General features: G+C 36.3%; 1 protein-coding gene across 2 annotated transcripts; it reads left to right on the top strand.

Moving 5' to 3' along the window:
- The first annotated feature begins 692 nt into the window (after positions 1-692).
- On the top strand, positions 693-17679 carry LOC5563919 (ADP-ribosylation factor GTPase-activating protein 2). Of its 2 annotated transcripts, XM_021842793.1 has the most exons (7): positions 694-1040; positions 1153-1344; positions 1436-1567; positions 12557-12694; positions 12819-13548; positions 14898-15140; positions 16614-17679. In XM_021842793.1, the coding sequence occupies exons 1-7, from the start codon at positions 969-971 to the stop codon at positions 16757-16759; spliced, it is 1653 nt and encodes a 550-aa protein (XP_021698485.1). In that variant the 5' UTR covers positions 694-968; the 3' UTR covers positions 16760-17679. The 2 variants fall into 2 exon arrangements, with proteins under 2 accessions (XP_021698486.1, XP_021698485.1); XM_021842794.1 differs by lacking the exon at positions 12557-12694 and having other exon boundaries at positions 693-1040.
- The last annotated feature ends 5768 nt before the right edge of the window (positions 17680-23447 follow it).

Genomic DNA, 23447 nt, shown 5'->3' with positions numbered 1-23447 from the left:
AAAAAACTTTTATTTTGAACTTTTGCTATCGATTCAGATTTTTTACTTTTTTTATAAAACTTTTACTTCACCTTAAAGATTTTTAATAATTTAAATGCACAAAACCCACAACATATTTTAAATGTTGGATTTTTTTAATTTTTCAGTACAAAAAGGTTGTGCAAAAAATGCCATGATGCATGTTTGTTTTTTTTTTTAACCTGGAAAGAGCGTAAATTAATTCAAACAGCCATTCTGTAATTTTTTAAGCGTGCGCTGCAAACTCCACCGTTTGCCAAACTGTAGATGTTTAGTGTCATATAGTGAAATTTGCATGTGTTCTAAAAACCGTTTTCGAAATGGTGATGACACGTTTCCACCATATCGCACAAGCCTTCATGCCCATATTGTTTAACAATATCACCACTCCGTAAGAAATTATCACAATTTTGTATAGATTACTCAAACATTATTTTATAGTCTGAAACTTTTGATTGCGTATAGTTGAACAAAAAAAACAACTGTCTGTGATACATTAACCTTTTCAGAAACAAGAGGTTTACTGTTTCTAATGTAAGACAAGTTGTTTTTTCCTATGCGGGAATCTAACGATGCTATTTATTTATTTATCTGTATTCCCATCTGTGGCCCAAAATCGCCGATCACTTCAGCTCGCTGACGACGTCACAAAGTGTCACGTCAGGCTGTCAAGCTACTGTCATTTTCGTGTTGCGCGAAGTCGAGAGAGGAAGAAAATCAAGACACAGTGGCGATTCAGTCGAAAACATTTTCCTGCGATATTTTCCAATTTTGTCGCCAGAAAACTTTGTAAAACTATCGTTCGAGGCGTTGGTTCGGTGCCCTGGAATCACAAGAGTTAAGTTTAGTGCTTTGGTGCATGAATGTTCAACGCCGTTTGGTAGAAAACCCAAAAGTTTTACAACCTTGATTCGTGACAAAAAGGGAACAACTCCAGAGAATTTCGAGTGATGGCAGGAGCACCAGCAAAATCTGACATCGATGCAATTTTCAACAGATTACGCTCGATACCAACTAATAAGGTGGGTAGCCTTGGATAGTTCATTGAATATGGGGTCACAACCTTGATCGGTGTGCCATTTACTAGAAGCTAGGGAATGCAAAATTATCTCCGATTTTTTTTTATTGTTGTAGAGTTGTTTCGATTGTGGAGCGAAGAATCCCACCTGGTCATCGGTGACGTATGGGGTTTTTATTTGCATCGATTGCTCGGCAGTGCATCGGAGTTTGGGAGTGCACTTGACCTTCGTGCGGTCCACCAATCTGGACACCAACTGGACATGGATGCAGATTCGCCAGATGCAAGTCGGAGGCAATGCCAAAGCGGTAAGTTGTGGTGTTCTTCCATTGGTTTCATATCACTATAGGTATTGCAATGACGTGGACTTATTTTTTCCTTACTTTCCGATAATTACAGGCTCAGTTCTTCCGGCAGCATAACTGCAACACAACCGATGCCCAGCAAAAGTACAATTCACGGGCTGCGCAGCTGTATAAGGACAAGTTGACTCATTTGGCGAAACAGTCGCTGCAGCTTCACGGGACGACGGTAAGTATTGATTTACGACGGAATTCAGGACACTAAATGTGAATGATTTTTCTGTTGAGAGCTTGCAAATGCTTGCGTCAAAGTTATTAACCATAATTGCGATTGTCCATTCATCGCGTTGATTTGTATCTATAATTTAACCCCTATCCGCCCAACAAATGAAACAAAATATCAAATTGCTGCCATTTCGGCAATTCTTGACGGACTGCATTCAGTTTATCTCAATTGGTATCCTCTGTTCACAAAATAAGTAGTTTTCATTTTGTGACTTCCTTGACCCGATAAAAATGTTAAAGCTGGTTATCGTAAGATTAATAAATACAATTACAATTACAATTACAAAAACTTCTCAACATGCTATATGATATGATGAAAAATTTCGCCTTTAAAAATGTAGTTCTAATTTAGAACTCCTAAATACTATGGTGTGACAAGATTTTACGTTATTTAAAGCTTGTTATATACATAACTATATCTTGTTTTTCAAAAGATGTTCTTGAATACTATTTTAGATATAACCAAGCTTTAAAGTTAAATACTGACTGACTCCTATTTAACGCTGAAATCCGCTATAAACCTACTGCAATTTGTCAGATGTCGTTTCATACATTTGACCGAATTACAATTTGCTTGACGTTTGATCACCGACCCAGTTCCTAAAAACGAAAACGACAAAACTGACAGAGTAAAATGCATACAATGCACTTAAACATTTAAAAAATTTAGTTTCTCTCATTCGCTCGAGGTATGCTTTTTGTATGAACTTACACCAAGGAATCTGGTGTAATTTTCTAAAATGTTCTTAAATACGTCTGTGGTGGAGAAAGAAGCTTCGTTTTCCACGGGATGTTTTATTCTTTTAAGAGATTAGCGTAGGTTTTACATTTCAAGTTCATACGAAATTTAAATATGCTGATAACGATTCAAATCTTTATCCATTGTAATTTGTTCAAAAGATCATCCAAAACTGTTTTTTTTTATTTATAGATATATGTGGATGCAAATACATTAGAGTGATAGTGTTCAATCACTTTTCGCAAATTTTGTTCTTTAAATAATTTACAAGTGTTTCAACGACGAGAATGATCTTTCAGCGCATTAAGTTGCAGTAGAAAACGTTGGGACAAATATTTCGACATAGATTTTTTATAAGGGTCATCGATTTATTTCCTTGTTTATTATTGCCGATAACCTGAATGCTGCGCCCACTAAAAGATTGTTGAAGCCTCTAATGTTACATCAATGAACTGTCAGTATATCTACATTTACGTTTAAAAAACACTTAATTCAAAGTGTGCAGTATATTTACCAGTAAAAGTGAGAAAATTATGCACCGCAGCCAAACCTCGGATTTGGGGGGATTTGATCCCTAAACCACCCCCCCCCCCCCCTTGGTTGCGCCACTTTTTCAGGTGTGCAGATTATCTAACTAACTATCTAACTTTGAATTATTAAGTCTTCATACGCTTCGTGGGCCGGATGCGGCCCGCGTGTCGTACGTTGGGCAGCACTGCATGCTCTTAAAAATTTGAGGTTTGGCTTAATTTTATAATCATTTTATAAGGTGAAACATCTTGAAATTCAAAGATGGCCGCCACAATGGCCGACTTGTGCCTCTACTCACGTTTTCAAAGGCACTAATCTGGAGAATTAGATGGCAAACGTTACTGATCTTCTTAATTTGAGCTTTCTGCTAGTGCAAAAAGCCAAAATAAAAAGTGCACTGTTGTTGGATGCTTTTTTCGCGAGATTTGTGCTTTTGAAGTTTGAGTGTAATCTTAGAAGTTGATTCCAAACCGTTTCACTAGGAACGCAATGCAGCAAACAAGAAGTGCAAGAAAAGTATAGAAAGAGGCCGTTTTCAAATGATTTGCAGCACCTCTGGATTATTTTTTGATAAAGCTTGAAAATTTGGCATTTTTAATCACAAAAAGTGTAATAAGCAAAATATCAATATTTTTTTAAATTCAATTATACAACCATTGAATTTGTCAAATCAATATTTTTTAGCACTGCATGACTTCAGGAAAACGTGCACCATTTCAGAAGAATATTGGCATCTATTTTGTATATGAATTTGGAATGTTAACGATCATTAAGCAAGTACGTGAGGACGTGCACCATATAAATACTACTTTTTTTTCTATTTCACACATCTGGTTCATTATATAATAATTATTATAGGTTCAAGAAGAAGATTGATTAGGATTTTATTCTTTGCTCCATTAGATAAAGCAATGAGCAATGCAATTCAGTAACATTTGATTTCAACAAGGATACGACGACTACGGAAAATTTATGTGTCTGTTATATTTATATGGGCTAGTTGGTCAATAAACTCTTAGCGGTAATACAAAATTAGGTTGGACACTGAATCATAAAGAGCTCATGCCTGCCTGAGCGGCTTTCGCAAAAAAAAAAATGTGATAATGTTGATTACTAAATTATTTATTGCTATTTTCTGTTATTCTGTAATTTTTGTAGGGATATTCTGATGAAAATTAATCTCACGATAAGTGAACTATTTTTAATTAGAACCTATCGAAATATTTAGAAATCGCAAATAACAATGTTATCACATTTTTTACAGACATCGTCTCCTGATAAACCAGCTAAGACCACTTACATGTCAGTGTCCAACCTATATCAATTTTGTATTTCTGCTGAGAGTTTATTAGACCATCCAGCCCATATAAATATAACAGACACATAAATTTTCCGTAGTCGTCGTATCCTTGTTGAAATCAAATGTTACTGGATTCCATTGCTCATTGCTTTACCTAATGGAGCAAAAAATCAAATCCTAATCAAGCTTCTTCTTGAACCTATAATAATTATTATATAATGAACCAGATGTGTGAAACAGAAAAAACTAGTATTTATATGGTGCACATCCTCACGTACTTGCTTGATGATCGTTAACATTCCAAATTCATATACAAAATAGATGCCAATATTCTTCTGAAATGGTGCACGTTTCCCTGAAGCCATCCAGTGCTAAAAAATATTGATTTGACATCAGTGCGCATCGTATCTTCGTGCTGTGCGTACACGAATTCTCTCTGCTCTTGGAAGTTTTCTTAAAAACTACCTAAAGCAATAAAACAGTACTTTTCAGTGCTACAAAAACAGTACTTTTCAGTGCTAAAATTAAAAACGGTACTTTTCAGTGCTACTAAAACAGTACTTTTCAGTACTATTTTTTCTACTATTGATCCCTTTACGATCCTTGTTTGGACCCGTGCCTTCGATTTTTCGTTGGACCCGTTGGCGAAAGCTAGCGGTGGTAATCCTTCTTGGACACCGTCTAGGGAAAAAACCTTTCGAAGGTCACGTCTTCTTTCGTTTATTAATTAAACATGGTATCAACAACAAACAAAAGGAAGGGTGAATCTCTGAATTCACTAAAACTAAAACTGTCACTACACGTGGCAAGAATGGAAGAAAGGACGCTTCCCCGGAATGCGAAGTTTCTTCCAAGGGTGAAATGAATAATTGTATCGAAATGAGCAATCAGTTCGATGCTCTAGACAAATTTTCCGAACATCGAATCGAAGCAGCCTCTAGCCCAGGCTCTTTGATTCAAGTGAGGAAGCAAAGAGTGCCGCCTATCGTGGTCAGTTGTTCCGAATTTGGGGGATTTAGGCAGGAGATCTTGAACTCCATTAGGGGAATCAAGGTTTCCTTCCAAATCGCAAAGAAAGGAGACTGTCGCGTTTTGCCGGAAACTCTTAAAGATCGTGAGCTTCTTCTCAAACATCTTGAAGAGAAGAAGCACAAATTTTTTACTTATGACGACAAAACTGAACGTTTGTTCAAAGTTGTCTTGAAAGGTCTCTCAAGTGACTATAAATCACCTGAAGAGATCAAAAATGGAATAAATGATTTACTTGGATTTTCCCCAGTCCAAGTAATCATTATGAAAAAGAGAACCCAATCTGGCATTGTTCGGAAAGGGCTTTCTCAAGAATTTTATTTAGTTCACTTTAACAAAAAAGAACTAAATAATATTAAAGCTTTAGAAAAAGCAAAACTTTTGTTTGATGTCCGTGTGACATGGGAACATTTCCAGAAACCTGGAGGAAATTACCAGAACCCCACTCAGTGCCGTCGGTGCCAAAAGTGGGGTCATGGTACAAAAAATTGTCGCATGGATGCTAAATGCATGATTTGCGGAGGTTCTTCTCACGCCAAAGACGTCTGTCCAGTGAAGGAAGATACCACCAAATTCATATGTTGTAATTGCGGGGCTAACCATAAGTCCAATTTTTGGAATTGTCCTTCACGCAAAAAGGTCATTGAGGCTCGTGCCAGGCAGATGAAAGATAATATCCGTTACGATAACGGTCGTTTCCGGAATTTGCCTGGTAGAGTATCGAACAATGCTCATTTTTCAGTTAACGATCGCTTGATCATGAATCATACCCATCAGGAAGATCATAATCATGCTCATTCACAAACTAATTTCATTCCGTCGGGTAGCCGTTCGAATCTTTCTATTTCGAATGTATCTACCCACGGTAAATCCTTTGCCGATATCGTAGCAGGAAATTCGAACTCCTCCCCTGTTCGATCCATGGGTACCCATTCTACTTGTTTCAAATCAAATGGAAAAAACCCTACCGCCACAGGTAACTCCGCTTCTTCGTCTACCGGAAATTCCAATGGGAAATCACATGACATGTCTGCCTCTGATTTTAATTTTCTAACTGAACAATTGAATCTAATGATTGATGCAATGTTCAAAGCCACCACTATGACTGAAGCAGTCCAAGTAGGTGTAAAATTTACAAATCAAATTGTTATTGGATTACGTTTTTCTAATGGATCCAAATAATAATTTAAATATTTTAAATTGGAATTCTCGTTCTCTGAATGGTAAAGAGGACGAGCTATTTAATTTTCTTACGGTTAATAACGTGCATATAGCAGTTATTACCGAAACGTATTTAAAACCTGGATCTAAACTCAAAAGAGATCCTAACTTTTTTGTTTATCGTAATGATCGACTTGATGGGGCATGTGGGGGAGTTGCAATCATCATTCATAGGCGTATAAAACATCAACTGTTTTCATCATTTGAAACTAAAGTTTTTGAAACTTTAGGTGTTTCTGTTGAAACACAGTTTGGTAAATATACTTTCATAGCTGCCTATTTGCCTTTTCAATGCTCTGGGCAGCAAGTTAATTTGCTCCAAACTGACTTGCGTAAATTGACTCGCAATAAGTCAAAATTTTTTGTCATTGGTGACTTTAATGCCAAACATCGATCATGGAATAATTCTCAAAGTAATTCCAACGGCAGAATTTTATTTGATGAGTGCTCTTCAGGATATTTCTCAATTCAATACCCTGATAGCCCCACATGTTTTTCCTCTTCTAGAAATCCATCTACGATTGATTTGGTCTTAACCGACTCTAGTCATCTTTGTAGCCAACTGATTACTCATGCTGATTTTGATTCTGATCATGTCCCTGTTACATTTCAAATATCTCAAGAAGCGATTCTCAATCCTATCAGCTCCACTTTCAATTATTTACGAGCCGACTGGAATATATATAAAACGTATGTTGACTCCAATCTTGATGTTAACATTTCTTTAGAAACTAAACTTGATATTGACAATGCTCTTGAAACTTTAACAAATTCCATTGTTGAAGCCCGGAGCATTGCAATTCCAAAATGTGAAGTAAAATTTGAATTCGTGATTATAGACGATGATCTTAAACTCTTGATCCGTCTTAAAAACGTGAGGAGAAGGCAATTTCAACGCACTCGCGATCCTGCTATGAAAATTATATGGCAGGATTTGCAGAAAGAAATCAAGAAACGTTTTGCTCAATTAAGAAACAAAAATTTTGAAAATAAAATATCTCAATTGGACCCTGGCTCTAAGCCCTTTTGGAAATTATCGAAAATCTTGAAAAAACCTCTGAAGCCAATACCGGCATTGAAAGAGGAAAACAAATTATTACTAACTAATTGCGAAAAAGCTCAAAAACTTGCTATGCAGTTTGAAAGTGCGCACAATTTTAATTTAGGACTTACTAGTCCAATTGAAAATCAAGTTACTCAGGAGTTCGAAAATATTCTCAATCAAGAGAACGTTTTCGAAAATGCCTGGGAGACTGATTTGGAAGAAGTGAGAACTATTATTAAAAAATTCAAAAACATGAAAGCTCCTGGCGATGATGGAATTTTCTACATCCTCATCAAGAAACTTCCAGAAAGTAGCTTATCATTTTTAGTTGATATATTTAACAAATGTTTTCAATTAGCATATTTTCCTGACAAATGGAAAAATGCTAAGGTTGTTCCAATTTTAAAACCAGACAAAAATCCTGCAGAAGCTTCTAGCTATCGTCCAATCAGTTTGCTTTCCTCCATCAGTAAACTTTTTGAAAAGGTTATTTTGAACAGAATGATGGCCCACATCAACGTAAATTCAATTTTTGCCAATGAACAGTTCGGATTCCGCCATGGACATTCGACCACTCATCAACTTTTACGTGTAACAAATTTGATCCGTTCCAACAAATCTGAAGGCTATTCTACTGGTCTTGCTCTTCTAGACATAGAAAAAGCATTCGACAGTGTTTGGCATGAAGGTTTGATTGTAAAATTAAAAAACTTTAATTTTCCAACATACATTGTTAGAATAATTCAAAGTTATCTATCAAATCGTACACTTCAGGTTAATTATCAAAACTCCAGATCTGAAAGACTTCCTGTAAGAGCTGGTGTTCCTCAAGGCAGCATTTTGGGACCAATATTATACAATATTTTCACATCTGACTTACCTGAGCTACCTCAGGGATGTCAAAAATCTTTGTTTGCGGATGACACAGGCCTCTCCGCCAAAGGACGAAGCCTGCGTGTCATCTGTAGTCGATTGCAAAAAAGTTTGGATATTTTTTCTTCATACTTGCAAAAATGGAAGATTTCTCCTAATGCTTCCAAAACTCAACTAATAATATTCCCACATAAACCAAAAGCTCTTTATTTGAAACCTTCAAGTAGACATGTTGTCACGATGAGAGGGGTTCCAATAAATTGGTCAGATGAAGTTAAGTATCTAGGGCTCATGCTAGATAAGAATTTAACTTTCAAAAATCACATTGAGGGCATTCAAGCCAAATGTAATAAATATGTAAAATGTCTCTATCCCCTTATTAATAGAAAATCAAAACTTTGTCTTAAGAACAAGCTTTTGATATTCAAACAAATTTTCAGGCCAGCCATGTTGTATGCTGTACCAATATGGACTAGCTGTTGTAATACCAGGAAGAAAGCTCTGCAGAGAATTCAAAATAAAATTTTGAAAATGATTCTGAGGCTTCCTCCCTGGTATAGTACCAATGAGTTACATAGAATATCCAATGTTGAAACATTGGAACAAATGTCAAATACAATCATTAATAATTTCAGGCAAAAATCGTTACAATCTTCTATTGCCACGATTAATGCGTTATATGTTTAGGTTAAGTTAGGTTAAGTATATTAAAAACATTTTTTTTTCTCTTATAAGCAGGTGACATCAACTCACCTGTAAAAAATAACTGAACTGCTACGGCAAATGAAATGTAATATGTTGTTAACAAAATGTTAATTAAATCTTAAATTTGTTTTACCAAATTAGGATGATAGTGTTGTCAAATAACACAGAACACCTTGATATAAGAAATGAATGTAATGTTTGGAATGATACTAATAAAGAAATTAAAAAAAAAAAAATGATTTGACAAATTCAATGGTTGTATAATTGAATTTAAAAAGATATTGATATTTTGCTTATTACACTTTTTGTGATTAAAAATTCCAAATTTTCAAACTTTATCAAAAAAATAATCCAGGGGTGCTGCAAATCATTTGAAAACGGCCTCTTTCTATACTTTTCTTGCACTTCAAGACCCATATAAACGCGTCCCTGATCCATCCAAAAATTTTTTTTTGCAGTGCTATTGGTGACGATCAGTTTGCCTTTTGCTAACCTGAATGATCCGTAGCCACTTTTACTATTAGCTAGCTAGACACATCGTTATCATATTCGACGTAGGGAATATTACTCTGAGGAAAACTACTAGTAGATTCACTGAGTAGAAATAAGTGGCGACAATCTTATTTTAATATGGTTTTTACATTGCCATAATAAGAAATACCTCTTTTGTAACAACGGTATAAATCTGATTCCAGCTTCATTTTCGCAAAATTAGTAGTAGAAAGTAGGCGTTGTTAAGCATTGCATTTGCCACCGAAAAGTGAATCTTGTAGGAGACTGTAATAGAAGCCTAAGGTAACTTTACTCTTAAATTTTCACTATAAAATGACTATGGAAAGTAAGGCGCTGAGATCGATCATTAGGGTACACTTGCTAGTTTCGAGAAATTGTTGAACAGACAAGGAAAGTGACTTTTTTCTTTAAGGATATATGAACGTAAGGACCTGAAATTGACTAGAACTACTACTAAACAGCTTAATTTTGTTAAGACTTGACGACAATTGACATTTAAAACTAATCTTACGTAAAATACAGGAGTAATCAGAATAGCACTTAAATGACAAATTATTGAAAACCATTTCGAATAGACAGTATTAGTAATGACACTACTACACTACTAAAAATTTCTGATGGAGCTGCTGATTTTCACAATGCTTCCTTTTCTCAGAAGCAAGGGAATACATGTATGGGTATTTTAAAAAAAACTATCACGTCACAATACTAATAAAAAAACAGTGTTCATGTGGGCACCATAGCCTAGTCCGTCTGAGTATTGGTCCTAGTAGAGGGGAAACTTGGCAAAAGCCTGACCGAGGGTTAAGCCTTGACAAGTTAAGCTGTCAGGCAACTCCAACTGAATACAACACACAAAAAAAGTACAATTGCTACCATATACAAAAAAAAAATGCATTAAAATGAATTGTCTTTGCAAGATATAAACTTATTGAAAATTCAGGTTTCCTGTTGAATTTCAAATACACCTAGTTAATATATACTTCAGATCTTTTTTAAATCATTTCAAAATTCAAATAAAAAAAAACTTTTGATTGGAATAATCCAGCAATTTGATAGGGGGAGATCCCCCAGAACCGGACAGCACCCAATACCGGACAAAGTCGAAACATTGAGAAATCATGGTCCAATCAAGATGGTGTATTAGTAGTAAAGGAAGCTATTATGGAGACTAATGTATGCGTAGAACAACACATCCTTGAATTATACATGCCTTCTTAAAAAAGTACAAAAGTTTGAAAATTTCAAAAAAATTTACGTGTTGCCCTAATTTTGTGCCTATGTAGTAATTATTTTGAATATGAAAAAATACTTTGGATCACGCAAGCATATTCGAACATAATCCTATTTTGATAGTATGAATGTATTTTGTGCCATAATTGGACTAAATATGGACAAACTACAATTTTGGTTAAGCACCTCCTGTCCCCCAGTTTCGGACAGCCTGATTTGTTATATGATATCTTTGTAATTATTGCACCAGTGTCTCAAAATACATTTATTTTTCATGGATTCCGTCGATCATGGTATCAAAGATGCAATAAAAATAAGGAAAATGAACATTCAGAACAACATCGTAAAATGTGCTATTTTTCATCATATAAGAAAGATGTTTTTTATGTACATCTTGCTAACTAAGAAATACTCAAATTGTTCTTGTAAATGTTGCAAATGCATTGAATTGGCTATTATATATAGTAAACACGTTCAATGATGTTCAAATTTACAGAATTCGAGGCATTTCCAGATCGTGTCCGGTATTGGGTGCCATCTTTCAAGATCGATTAATTTGGTGCTATAATACATAATCAAAATGCAATGTCAAAATTCATATTTATATTTTCAAATTTATTTTTGTACACTATAAAAATGATAATATTTATCATAAATGAGTAACACGAGCACATAAAACCAATATTTTACGAATTACGAATTTAGTGGCTTAAGTGTCCGGTACTGGGGGATCTCCCCCTACTTTTTAACGCTCTTAATGGAAGAAAAACTAGCCGTCGAATGCCTGGTTTTGTTACAAAAACCAAAGTGTTCCACAATACGAGGTTCCCTGGATTACTCATGTACTCATCCCTGGATTACTTCGGTGGCCAAAAAGTTTAGACTGGTCATCAACTCATTATTTTGTGAGAAAACCAGAAAAATTGAGCCTCCGAATGCCTTGTTTTGGTACAAAACAACTATACATGTTTCTCCGGACGTCATTCCTGGGTTATTTCGGTGGTCAAAAAGAGAGTGGTCTTTCATCTATAATTGAACTAGAAGAGTCACACGTGTTTAAAATATTGAAGATTGAGCCATCGCATCACTAGTTTTGGTGCTGAACATTAGTGATCCTATGATACGGATTTTCCGGTGGTTATTACGGTGGTCAAAAAGGAGCAGAATAACCGCCCAATCACCATTTTAGCAAAAGCATCCAATCTTAAAGATTTAGAAGCCTATATGAACTATTATTTGAGTAGTAATGTATTAATAGGCCACATGAATACCATTATATGATCGTCCCAATTACTTGTTTGGTTACGAAATTACAGGTCGTCAAAATAAAAGTCTCTAAAGGGACTTAGATGTAGCAGGTTTTCGGTGGCCACAGTGACCGAATCATGAGTGTGCTAAATCAGCCAGTGTCTATCACATTTTAATTGTGAGAAGATATTTGATGAATACCTAATCAAAATATTAACATACCACAATATTTCTAATTAATGGAAGCAGTGTTCAAAAGTCTCTACGGACGAAGAAAATAATATCGACACAAAAGCTTTCATCAGACATCAAGACTGTCACCAATGTGAAAATTTATTCATAATTGTCTGTTTTCTGGAAAACCGCACAAATGACGTCTACCTTGTTATTTACCTACTGAAGGTCGTGAATTAATATCCAATCGCATTATCCCGTGTTTTTTTTTTAATTCGTTTGGTTTGCATTCACATTTACTCAACCTTGGCAACAAATTCAGCTCCACATTGATCATCCGCACGAACATCACGCCGAAAGCCACAAGCAGGAAGAGGTCGACTTTTTCGCCGATTGTGCTAACTTTGAAGCCACTACGGACAGCCACAACAACAACCAACAGGAAGCTCTCCAGGACGACGTAAGTACCATTTATCTTGTGGAATTGAATTGTTGCTATTATATACCTACTAAACCAACTTACTAAAGTCAATTTGCTGTTTCATTTTAACATTTTGCGTAATCTTTTTGTTTTGCTTTTGCAGATTCCAAAACTTGCCTCTTTGAGCAACACAGCATCCGACAGTGCTGGGAATTTGCAGGGTCCGAGCGTTGATTTTCTGAATTCTACGGTTCCTGTGGAGCCTCCAAAGTCGACAATTGGAGTAAGGAAAATTCAGCCTAAAAAGGCAGGCCTGGGTGGAAAGAAAGGTGGTCTTGGGGCGACACGTGTGAAGACAAACTTTGCCGAAATCGAAGAGAAAGCCAATCTAGCCGATAAGCTCAAGATGACCCCAGCGGTGCAAGAGAAGCCGGTCAGTGAAGAGGAACAGGCTCAGGCTCTTGCAAGCGTTCGCCTGGCATACCAGGACCTATCTATCAAACAGCATAAAGAAGAAGAGAAGCTTAAAGCAACCGACCCGAATAAGGCCAAACAGATAGAGCGACTCGGTATGGGAATTGGTTCCCGTAGCGGAGTGTCACATTCCGCCATTTCGGACATGAAGACACTCACCCAGGATTCGAGTAGCAAGAGTGGATCCTCGCTGTCAAAGGCCTTCGAGTCCAACAATGATTTTTTCGATGACTACGGCACGTCCATGTATGGCAGTGGCAGTGGCAGCAGTAGCAACGGCAACAAAAATTCAACGTCCATGAAGGACTACAGTGACGCTACGTTGATGGGCTTCGAAACCATTGAACCGTTTGACACCAAGCATAGCATTCAGACGATGTTCTCGCCGGCATCCAGTGCGAAAAATACGAGCATTAGTGGTAAGTATATTCAAGAAGGATGAAAGTTATCTATACAGATGGTCGTATGTCATCGACATTAGTGTGGGAAAAAATTTAGATTCTCGCTCCAGTCCACTTTTTGGATTGCATTTAGGTCCCATAACAACTGTGCAAAATTTCAGCTCGATTGGAGAAACTATATTTTAGCGCCAGCCGTTCAAATTTTGTATGGGATTTACTATGGTAAAACTTACTTTTACAAAGAAAAATCGCCAGAGGTCACCCATTGTCCTCTATAAATATTCTGAACACGGATCTCGATGAAGAATATTGCCAAAGACCGCGAAACAATCCGACACTTGTGAAAAAAGTTATTCAATGAAAACCTATTGGTAATGCGACGTTGATTAACACGTAAAGGAATAACAATAATAACAAAATTGGGCAAAATTTCCGAATAGTATATGCTTAATAACTTTTTTCACAAGCATCGGATTGCTTTGCAGTCTTCGGCAATGTTGTTCGTCGTAGAAATACCTATCGAGATCTGAGTTTTTATAGAGGACAATGGGCGATCTCTGGCGATTTTTCTTTGTAAAAGTAAGTTTTCCCATAGTAAATCCCATACAAACTTTGAACGGTTGGCGCTAAAATATAGTTTCTCCGATCGAGCTGAAATTTTGAACAGTTATTATGGGACCTAAATGCAATCCAAAAAGTGGACTGGAGCGAGAATCTAAATTTTTCATATGAACGTGTCTCAGACTAATGGCCATATTCTTGGAGGCTGCGAAATCAGCCAGTGGGCGCTGAACTTTCCAATAGTCGGTCTGAACTCCTCCTCCTGGCCAACCTGAGCGTTTAGATCTCCTATGATGATTTTGACGTCGTGGTATGGGCAGCTGTCGTACTCGCGTTCAAGCTGCACGTAAAAAGCATCTTTATCATCATCAGCGCTTCCGGAGTGAGGGCTGTGCACGCTTATTATGCTGGCACTCGGTTGATGATCAGCCGCCCCAGACATGGGGAACAGACGCTGTTGTGAGCCTAACATGTAGAACATGTAGAAGCAAAAGCAATCCCCCCGCTTCCCTGTCAGCATACGACCAGAGTTCCCACCGGGGTTGGTTACATGATCTTCCCTAAGGTTACTTGTACCCCGGCCAGTACCGCGAGGAGGTAGGGATAGAAGTTGTTGGGCAAGAGGTTAAGTACCACACAAAGGGGTATTTTTTATTCCTGCAGGTGCGCGAGGTACCCAAACATTTACCGTTCCAGTTATTGATTTACTTTGCTAGAAAAAAATGTTTGCTGCAATGATAATTATACATCATTTCATTCCCAAATTAAGCTGCCGAATGAATTGAATAACCAATTTTCCATTTCAGATCAACCCACGTACAGCAGGAACACTAACAAGAAGCCGGCGTCAAGCGCCGCTAGCAACGACTACGAATCAACCGATGTGGCACAGAAGAAATTCGGCACAGCAAAGGGCATTTCGTCGCAGCAGTTTTTCGGCGATGAATCTTCGTCGTACGAACGATCAGCAAATTTGGCCAAATTCCAGGGTTCCAACAGTATTTCCTCGGCGGATTATTTCGGTCATGGTAGCCCCAGTGGAAGTGGAGGTAGGTTTTGATATGAAGAAAAAGTTACACACGATTGAGTACGATATACTTACAATCGAATGAATTTGGAACAGAAGTACCCTGTGTTTTGAATAGGAATTCTCCGAAGTTCGAACAGATATTCTTTGAATTTTAAAGTGAAGATATCCGAATTTTGAGCAGCCTGAAATTCTCTAGACTTTGGGAAGCGATTTTGTTTATTGTTGGGCAGATAAATTTTGAACAAATTTCCTTGAATTTGGGATGAAAATTCTCTGAAAATTTCACTATACGACATTCTGCGGATTTCAAAAAAAAAAAAAAAAAAATAAAAATTTCTAAATAACTTCTCAGAATGTCGAACAGAATTTCTTCGAATTTTGTACAGTAATTCGTCGAATAGAAATTCCCTGAATTTAGATCAGAAAATTTCTGAGTTCCAAATAGAAATCCCCTTAAATTTGAATCGAGATTTTTCGAAGAATTTTTCAAACTAAAGCTCTCCGAGTTGATTTACAAAAAAACAAATTATCAGAGGTCTTTTTAAGTGGGTCTGGGTAATTTGGCCTAAAGCCATTTGGTATAAGTCATTTGGCATCACGCCCTTTGGTATAAAGGTCATTTGGCATAATAGTCATTTGGCACAAACAAATTTCATCAAAAACAGCCATATTTTGAATTTTTAATAATTCTTGTTATTTCGTAATAAATTGTATCTGATTTTATTATGCTGATATGCATAAATATCAGATGCATTTGAAGGTACTTTTGGCCTTAAGTGTATTTTTTAAGAAATCTCGATTACTTTTTCAAATATACGTAAGTAACTTTCATACGGTTTTGAGAAAATTAATTAGGAAGAATCACAACCTGTCTTCTAAAACTGTTTTAAAATGAATCACCTTTTTAACATTTTTTCGCCGTGTACATCGCTTAAATTTTGCATACAATTAGCTCGCGTTCAAAAACTAGGCAGTTTCTATTATTTCCCACAAAAAATATAACAAAATGATAAGCCGTTTCATTCAGTTACTTTCGACGTTTTTCTACCAGTGTAAAATCGGCTCAAGTAGTGTTTTGTTTTGATTCGTGGTTAAGTCACTTTGTCTCTCCATACAATGGAGCGGTGAAAGTAGCGGTTGGGTTGCGAAAGTTGAAGTTCTTACTTACGCCGTTTTGTAATTCCGGAATTAAACGTTCTAAAAGTGAAAAATCTAGTTGGGTTTGAGCGGAACGTGTGGAATTACGTCTGCAAAACACGTAGGATCGATAAAGTAAGTTAGTGCACTTTTCTAACTTGAGACTATTTGAATAAGTTTTCGAGAAATATAAAAAAACTGATCAATGTTACCCCGGGTTACGGTTAATCTATATTTAATCGATTTTGAGTAAATAGTACTCACTGAGTGTCGAAATCGTTCATAATCGTATCTAGTGCGTATATCAAACCCCTCATCTGTAATTTAACATTTGACTTCTCTTTCTCCCAATAAGGTCGAGGGCCGAACTTGCAGTACAACGGACCAGATTTGGATGACGTCAAAGAAAGCGTTCGACAGGGTGTGACCAGGGTTGCTGGACGGTTAAGCACATTAGCGAACGATATGATGTCATCGATTCAGGACAAATATGGCTATTAAAATAAAGTGTAAAGCTATGTATTTTTAATTTGCCAAGACTACTTTTCCATAGTTTATTGTCACTTGAAGAGGGGTATATTTTAAATCTGTTACTTTTATTCGCATTGTGCTATTGAATGATTTAGTTCAAACATACATTTAGATATACGAGAATCCGTTTCCTTCCGTTTTACTGTTCAAACTGCGTCCCCAATCCCTTCTGCAACTTTAAGTGATGTCAGTTATACATAATATAGATTCTATTATAATGCTGATTTTGTACAGGTTACATAAGAAACGTTATTATATAAATGTGAAGCTCATTTTTGTGAAGACATTACTCTGATATTTGTAAGAGTCCGTGAGTAATGCTTGGACAAGTGTACCATAGGAAGCCTTCTACCTATTGACAAGATTCTCCTAGGAAATACCTGACCGACAGCAAATCCACAATCATGCAGCGGAAGAAGTTGAAAATGTTCATTCGACAGATTATTCTAGTAAAATTTTCCCGAAGAGTAATAAAAAAACGATTCCTAAAAAATATAGAGCAAATGTAAATTGCTAATGGCAGTGTAACTAGACACTTGTTAAATAAACGTAAAATAGTGATGAAAACGAAAACAGCTACTGGATAACATTTTCCAATATATCTAAAGTCGGTGAGATCGAGACCTACATATACAGAAGGCCGAAAAACAAGGTGACCTACATATTAGCCTTCCATAGGCCAGGGGAAGTGGTTCACCTAGAGTGAATTTCTGTCAGAGAAAAAGTAGATTTTGTATGAGATTTGACAGAAAAATGAATGACAAGTTCATCCACTTCTCCTGGCCTATTGAGATCGCAAACACGGAGTCGAACACAATAAGATCGAAAAGCACAAAAGACCGAATGATACGCATATTCCAAGGTAATAATTTTTTTATGCTTCATACATGGATAACACTGATGGAAAGCTACTTAATCGAGGGTATTTGAATTTGTTCTGCAGAGTTACTGAAATTTAACAAGTTCATTGTATATTATAAAATTTGAGACCTCTTTTGCCTCTAAAATGTAACGTTATTTATAAAAGATTGATAGGTACCCGACGATCCTTTGGTTCATGTGTAGCATTTCACTTTTTCAAATCTCAGACGTCTGTGTTTTGGCATTTTGTGATTCGATTTTCTGTGTTTTGTGGTCAAAAGTAAGTGGTCTGTATGGTCAATAAATTTCACGATTGCGACGAAGCGTACTCTGTAATGTAAATCATAATCCTTGAGAAAAAAAAAACGAATAAAATATATTCTTCAAAGTTATAAATCTCTTGTTGTTTTATTCACTCAACTTAGCTTCTTTAAGCTGGGAAGGATGGTATTGAAGCGAAACTTATTAGAATGGGCCTCAACAGGTTTGCTACTTGTCTGCATCGATTGATTGCCAGGATCTGGGATACTGATCAGCTACCGGAGGAGTGAAAGGAGGGAGTAATATACCCAATATACAGAAAGGGTGACAAGTTAGAATGTGAAAACTATCGAGCGATTACTATTCTTAACGCAGCGTATAAAGTGCTTTCCCAGATTATCTTCCGCCGTCTATCGCCGCTAGCAAGCAGATTAGTGGGAAGTTATCAAGCCGGCCGATCGACAACAGACCAAATCTTTATGTTGCGGCAGATCCTCCAAAAGTGTCGCGAATATCAAGTCCCTATACACCACCTATTCATCGATTTCAAAGCGGCCTATGATATCATCAATCGCGAAGAGCTATGGAAGATTATAGACGAGAATGGTTTTCCCGAGAAACTGACTAGACTGATCAAGGAAACGATGGGTAGTGTACTGTAGGGCGGTTCAAAATTTTAAAAAGTTTGGAAATCCAATCTCCCATATCTTCCTAACCATCCATACCATAAAAATGATCCTATAACATTTCCCCGAATACCATTACCCCGAAAACCATCACCCCGAAAGTCAACGGGCTTTCTTCAATATGCTGGGCACGACCTTCAATAAATCCAGCCAGTTCATCTGTTTCGCTGACAACGTGGACATTATCGGAAGACCGTTCCAGGTGGTTGCTGAACAGTATACCAGACTGAAACACGAAGCAGAACGGGTTGGATTGAAGGTAAATACGTCGAAGACGAAATATCTGCTAGCTGGAGGAACCGAGCGCGATACAGCTCGCATTGGCAGACGCTTGATGATCGACGGAGATGAGTTCGAGGTGGTGGACGAATTTGTCTACCTCGGATCATTGGTAACGTCGAATAACAATTGCAGCAAAGAAATTCGAAGACGTATCATTGCCGGCAGTCGTGCTTACTTCGGACTCCACAAGACCACGCCAAAGCTGGAAGTTAACGATAGGCGGGGCACGTTGTGAGAATGCCGGACAACAATCCCGCAAAAATGGTGTTCATCTTGAATCCGGTCAGTACAAGACGAAGAGAAGCGCAACGAGCTAAGGTGGCTTGACAAAGTGGAGCAGGATCTTGGAAGTGTGGGGCGATCGAACTGGAGGCTAGCAGCCATGGACCGATTTACAGTGGCCCAATTTCATATTCGTACAGGATACTGTTTCCACATCAAGTTAGTAAAAAACTATTAAATGAAGTATTGAGCTACAAATACTTTATCCACATTAAAGGTAATAGGTGTCATTTATTGTTTGCCAATCACAAAATGTTTCCATTTACATTCATCTTTGGATTAATAGAAAAGTATTGAATTGATGTCTAAAATTCACCCAATTCCATATTCGTACACCTACCAAAATTCATACGCACAACGTTCAAAACTAAATTTAGAAGCTCTATTAGCTGATTACTGAAATGCTTTATTATGATGTTCAGATGTAGTGAAATACATTTGGACAATTTATTAGTGGACATATATGAAATTTAGGTAAAGTTATTAGAAATGCCAGTTTTCCAATGATTTTTGCTATTAAATCCTATAATTCGAACAATAACGTTTATTTTTGTCATTGGATCCAAACTATAGATTATACTCGTAAGCTCTGATAGAAATTTAGTTGAAATATATATAGTTTACAGAAATCATAAACAGTTTTTATCTCATTTGAGTTCAGAAAATTGTTGTGCCATAAGTTCAAAACTCTTCTTAAATGATATTTTGAATCAATGTAAACCAAATTTTCATTCTAAACAACAGGTAAATGTTGATTTTGAATTTGTCTGTAAAAATAATTTGAACTACGAACTTCGTTTTACAATAAAGTACCCTAAACCTCGCTGTACATACCACCACATAATTGATGTCGTCGTAATATTCAACTATCTATGAAATAATATTCAAATTATATTCAAAATAGCACCCTATTTTGCAATTTATTGATTTTATAAGAAAAATACAAAATAACTTGAATGAGCAGAGAGCATTGATATACTATTTAATAGAATATATCCTGTTGTTTTCATCATTTTAAAAAACGTTTGTGTTGCGGTTATGGCAATAATATTTATTCTTTAAATCTCTATAATCATGTTTGGTAGTAAAATGTAAATTAAAAATGATAATTACGCAATGTTTTGATAGGAACATTAACTATGGATTATGTATATACATTTAGGAGCCAAACATAAAGAAATTGACTAAAATTTTTGGTTTTGGATTTGTTATAAATGTTATACTACCTAAGATTCAAAAGTATAATTTGTCGATATCCACTCCTAGCTACTCTAAAACTGATTATAATTTTTTGAAACTTGTGCAATACTCGCAGTTATCATTCTTTAGAATGTGATGTTGAAAAAAATGCAATTTATTGTTCGACTTACCGATTATTTTAGCAAAAAACATGGGAAAACTGGTATTTTTCTTAAATTTACTTAAGTTTCAAATATGTCCGCTTTTAAATTTTCCAAATGTATTCTACTGCATCTGAACAACACAGCAAAGAGCTTAAGTAATCATCTAGTCCATTAAAATTAGTTTTGAATGCTGTATATTTCTTTTTTTGTTAGGTGTACGAATATGGAATTGGGTCAATTATACACGGGAAAAAAATATGTGGTAACAATTACTATTTTAGCTGACTACGCCCATTCTTGAAACTACCATGGAATTTCAGACGAATTTACTATGTTTACGGTACATCCCACCACATTACTGGTAAATTTGACAGAAATAATTTACAACAATCTGATTTCGACAACAGACATGGTAAAATCAAGCGCATTTCTGGTCTGCTGAAAATTGCCGGTGCGAGCGCTTAAGTTAACCCCCTAAAATGGTAGTTTTTACCGCACAATTTTTTTGCGTGTAGACACAATCTCAATACTTTTCCATTATTCCAAAGATTTAAGCAAATGAATACAGTTTGTCATTGCCAAACAATAGATGACACCTATAACCTTCATTATTGATAAAGTATATCGAAGTCCATGCACCATTTAATAGATTTATACCAACTTGATATGAAAACAGTGCCCCGTACGAAAATGAGATTGAGTCACTGTAGTTGGCGTAACAGTTAAAATTAGCCGAGATTCGGTAATTTAAATCAAGTGTGTATATATCTTAGTGTGGAGGAATAAACTTGCTATTCCGGAAACGATGTGCTGACTCCGATTCTCAAACGTCACATGATTTTGTAAAATGTTTTCGGAAACAATCCATAATTAAAATGAAAATTATTCGAAATTTGGAATTTTTTCTTCAGATTTTCCTCAAATCGCGAAAACAATCAGTCACGAGGAGATGTACGCCCTATGCTAAAATCCGTGTGTTAGGCCGATGGGCGGTAGTGTATTATGTATCCGGTAGAAATCAAGACCAACATTTATTTATAATTATTGATTTCTTGGGCCCCGTGCGTCGCAGCTAATATGTGAATAGTGCGCTGTGTTCATAAAAATCGTAAGAATGCAGCGCCACACTAAAAAACTGATTTCAAAATCGCGCGAGTTGAGGCGCGTCGCGAGTCTCACTGGCGCGATCCGGTTTGGTGGCGGTGCGACAATAAGCCATTTTATGAGACGTTTCGAATCATATGTTTTTTGTTTGTTTACCAGCTTTGAAACTTGCTGGCGGGCCCATTTATTTACGTTTCTTCTAGCGCCACATTAGGGAGGAGCTCATTCAATAATGGCGTGCAACGAGCTTTTCAATCTTCCCCAGTAAAATCAAAATCAGCAGGCAGGGAAGAATTTATTTCATTTACTGGTAACATCAGACATGTAACCGCGTAGAAAAATAGCCAGAAAGAGATAAAAATGTCATCACCAACAAAAACTTTACCAGCGCCATTCACATATCATACTAGTTTTTAAAACAATAACAATGAGCGGCCCGCCAGAAAACGTCATCCGACTGTCTCGTAAAATGGCTTATATAATCTAAAAAGTCTAAAATGTGTAAAAAGGTGTTTGACAAGTCACCTGCTCGATTGGAATGACATTGACAGTAAACTTGGAATTCCAATAGGCCTATTCACATGACGTCTCAAATCAGCTGATCGGGAAGCACTTTGACAGTTCTTCTATGAAAATGACAGGCCCGTGTTAGCACCGGTCCTCCACCGATGTAAACAAATGCATAGACGGATCTGTCACATGAAAAGGGCTTTAGGACATTTCGTCGAATATCATTTGGTCGAATGACGTTTGGTCGAATGACATTTGGTCGAAAATACATTTGGTCGAAAGGATATTTGGTCGAATGGACATTTGGTCGAATTGTTTTGGAACATTTATTTTGGTCGAATGAAGTTTATTGAAAGATCATTTGGTAAAATTGGATATTGTTTTCTAAATGTTCATAAGATGGATAAAACAATGTTGGTGAGATAACGTATTCTCTTGAATGATCTGAATCATCAGCTGTTGTTGAATAAAAACGGGACATTTTATGTAGATTTATTTTTAAATTATTCAAATGAACTTTTTACAAGTAGTTTTTGTTTTGTACATTGATTGAAATATTAAGCTCTAGTGAATTGATTATTCTTTGGAAATATCATCATTCTTTAAAAAACTGCTCAACAAGTTTTTTATTTTATTACTCAACGATGTTAGCATATTGTTTTTATTATTTATTATTCTTGAACTGCTGATTTCCATCTGGTGGAAGCATTCGGAAAGAGTGCTCGGGATCTTTTTTTGAATTCCGGGTCTTGCAGCTTACGGACGTGGGTATAATTTTTGAATGCGGGAATCAGAACTAAAGCGGGCGGAAAAATTTTCTTTGTGGAAAACCTTTACGGCGAAGTGAATGTTAGGTGTATGTAATTCTGCTTATGGTAATTTAGCTTATTTTGAATTCCAGCTTATGAACATTCCACAGGCAAATATTTAGCTCGCTGACAGTGTTGATGACTTCGGGTGAATAACAGTGTGTGTATTAGAAGCTTTGAAAACTGTGCTAATTCTATGTGTCGGGTAAGGGAAGACAAGTTGACTGAGATGACAAAAAATGGATGGCTTCCATTTAAGTTAAGCTTATCTTGAATTGCAGAAACACAAGAGGTTGATTAATATTTTGGGAGAGCGTCCATTAACTTGGATAACAAAATTTTGCTAATCGCATAGAGATTGTTGATAAAATTTCAATCACTATTGTATTAGCGACAAAATGCTACTCTATACGATAGTCAGACCAAATGTAATATTTTATTTCCATACTACAGTTGACTCTCCACAACTCGATATTCTATAACTCGATATACTCTATAACTCGATGGATTTTTCGGTCCC

This window comes from Aedes aegypti, chromosome 2 (assembly GCF_002204515.2).
Source record: "Aedes aegypti strain LVP_AGWG chromosome 2, AaegL5.0 Primary Assembly, whole genome shotgun sequence".
Lineage (NCBI taxonomy): Eukaryota > Metazoa > Arthropoda > Insecta > Diptera > Culicidae > Aedes > Aedes aegypti.
This window is presented reverse-complemented; position numbering and strand designations above follow the sequence as displayed.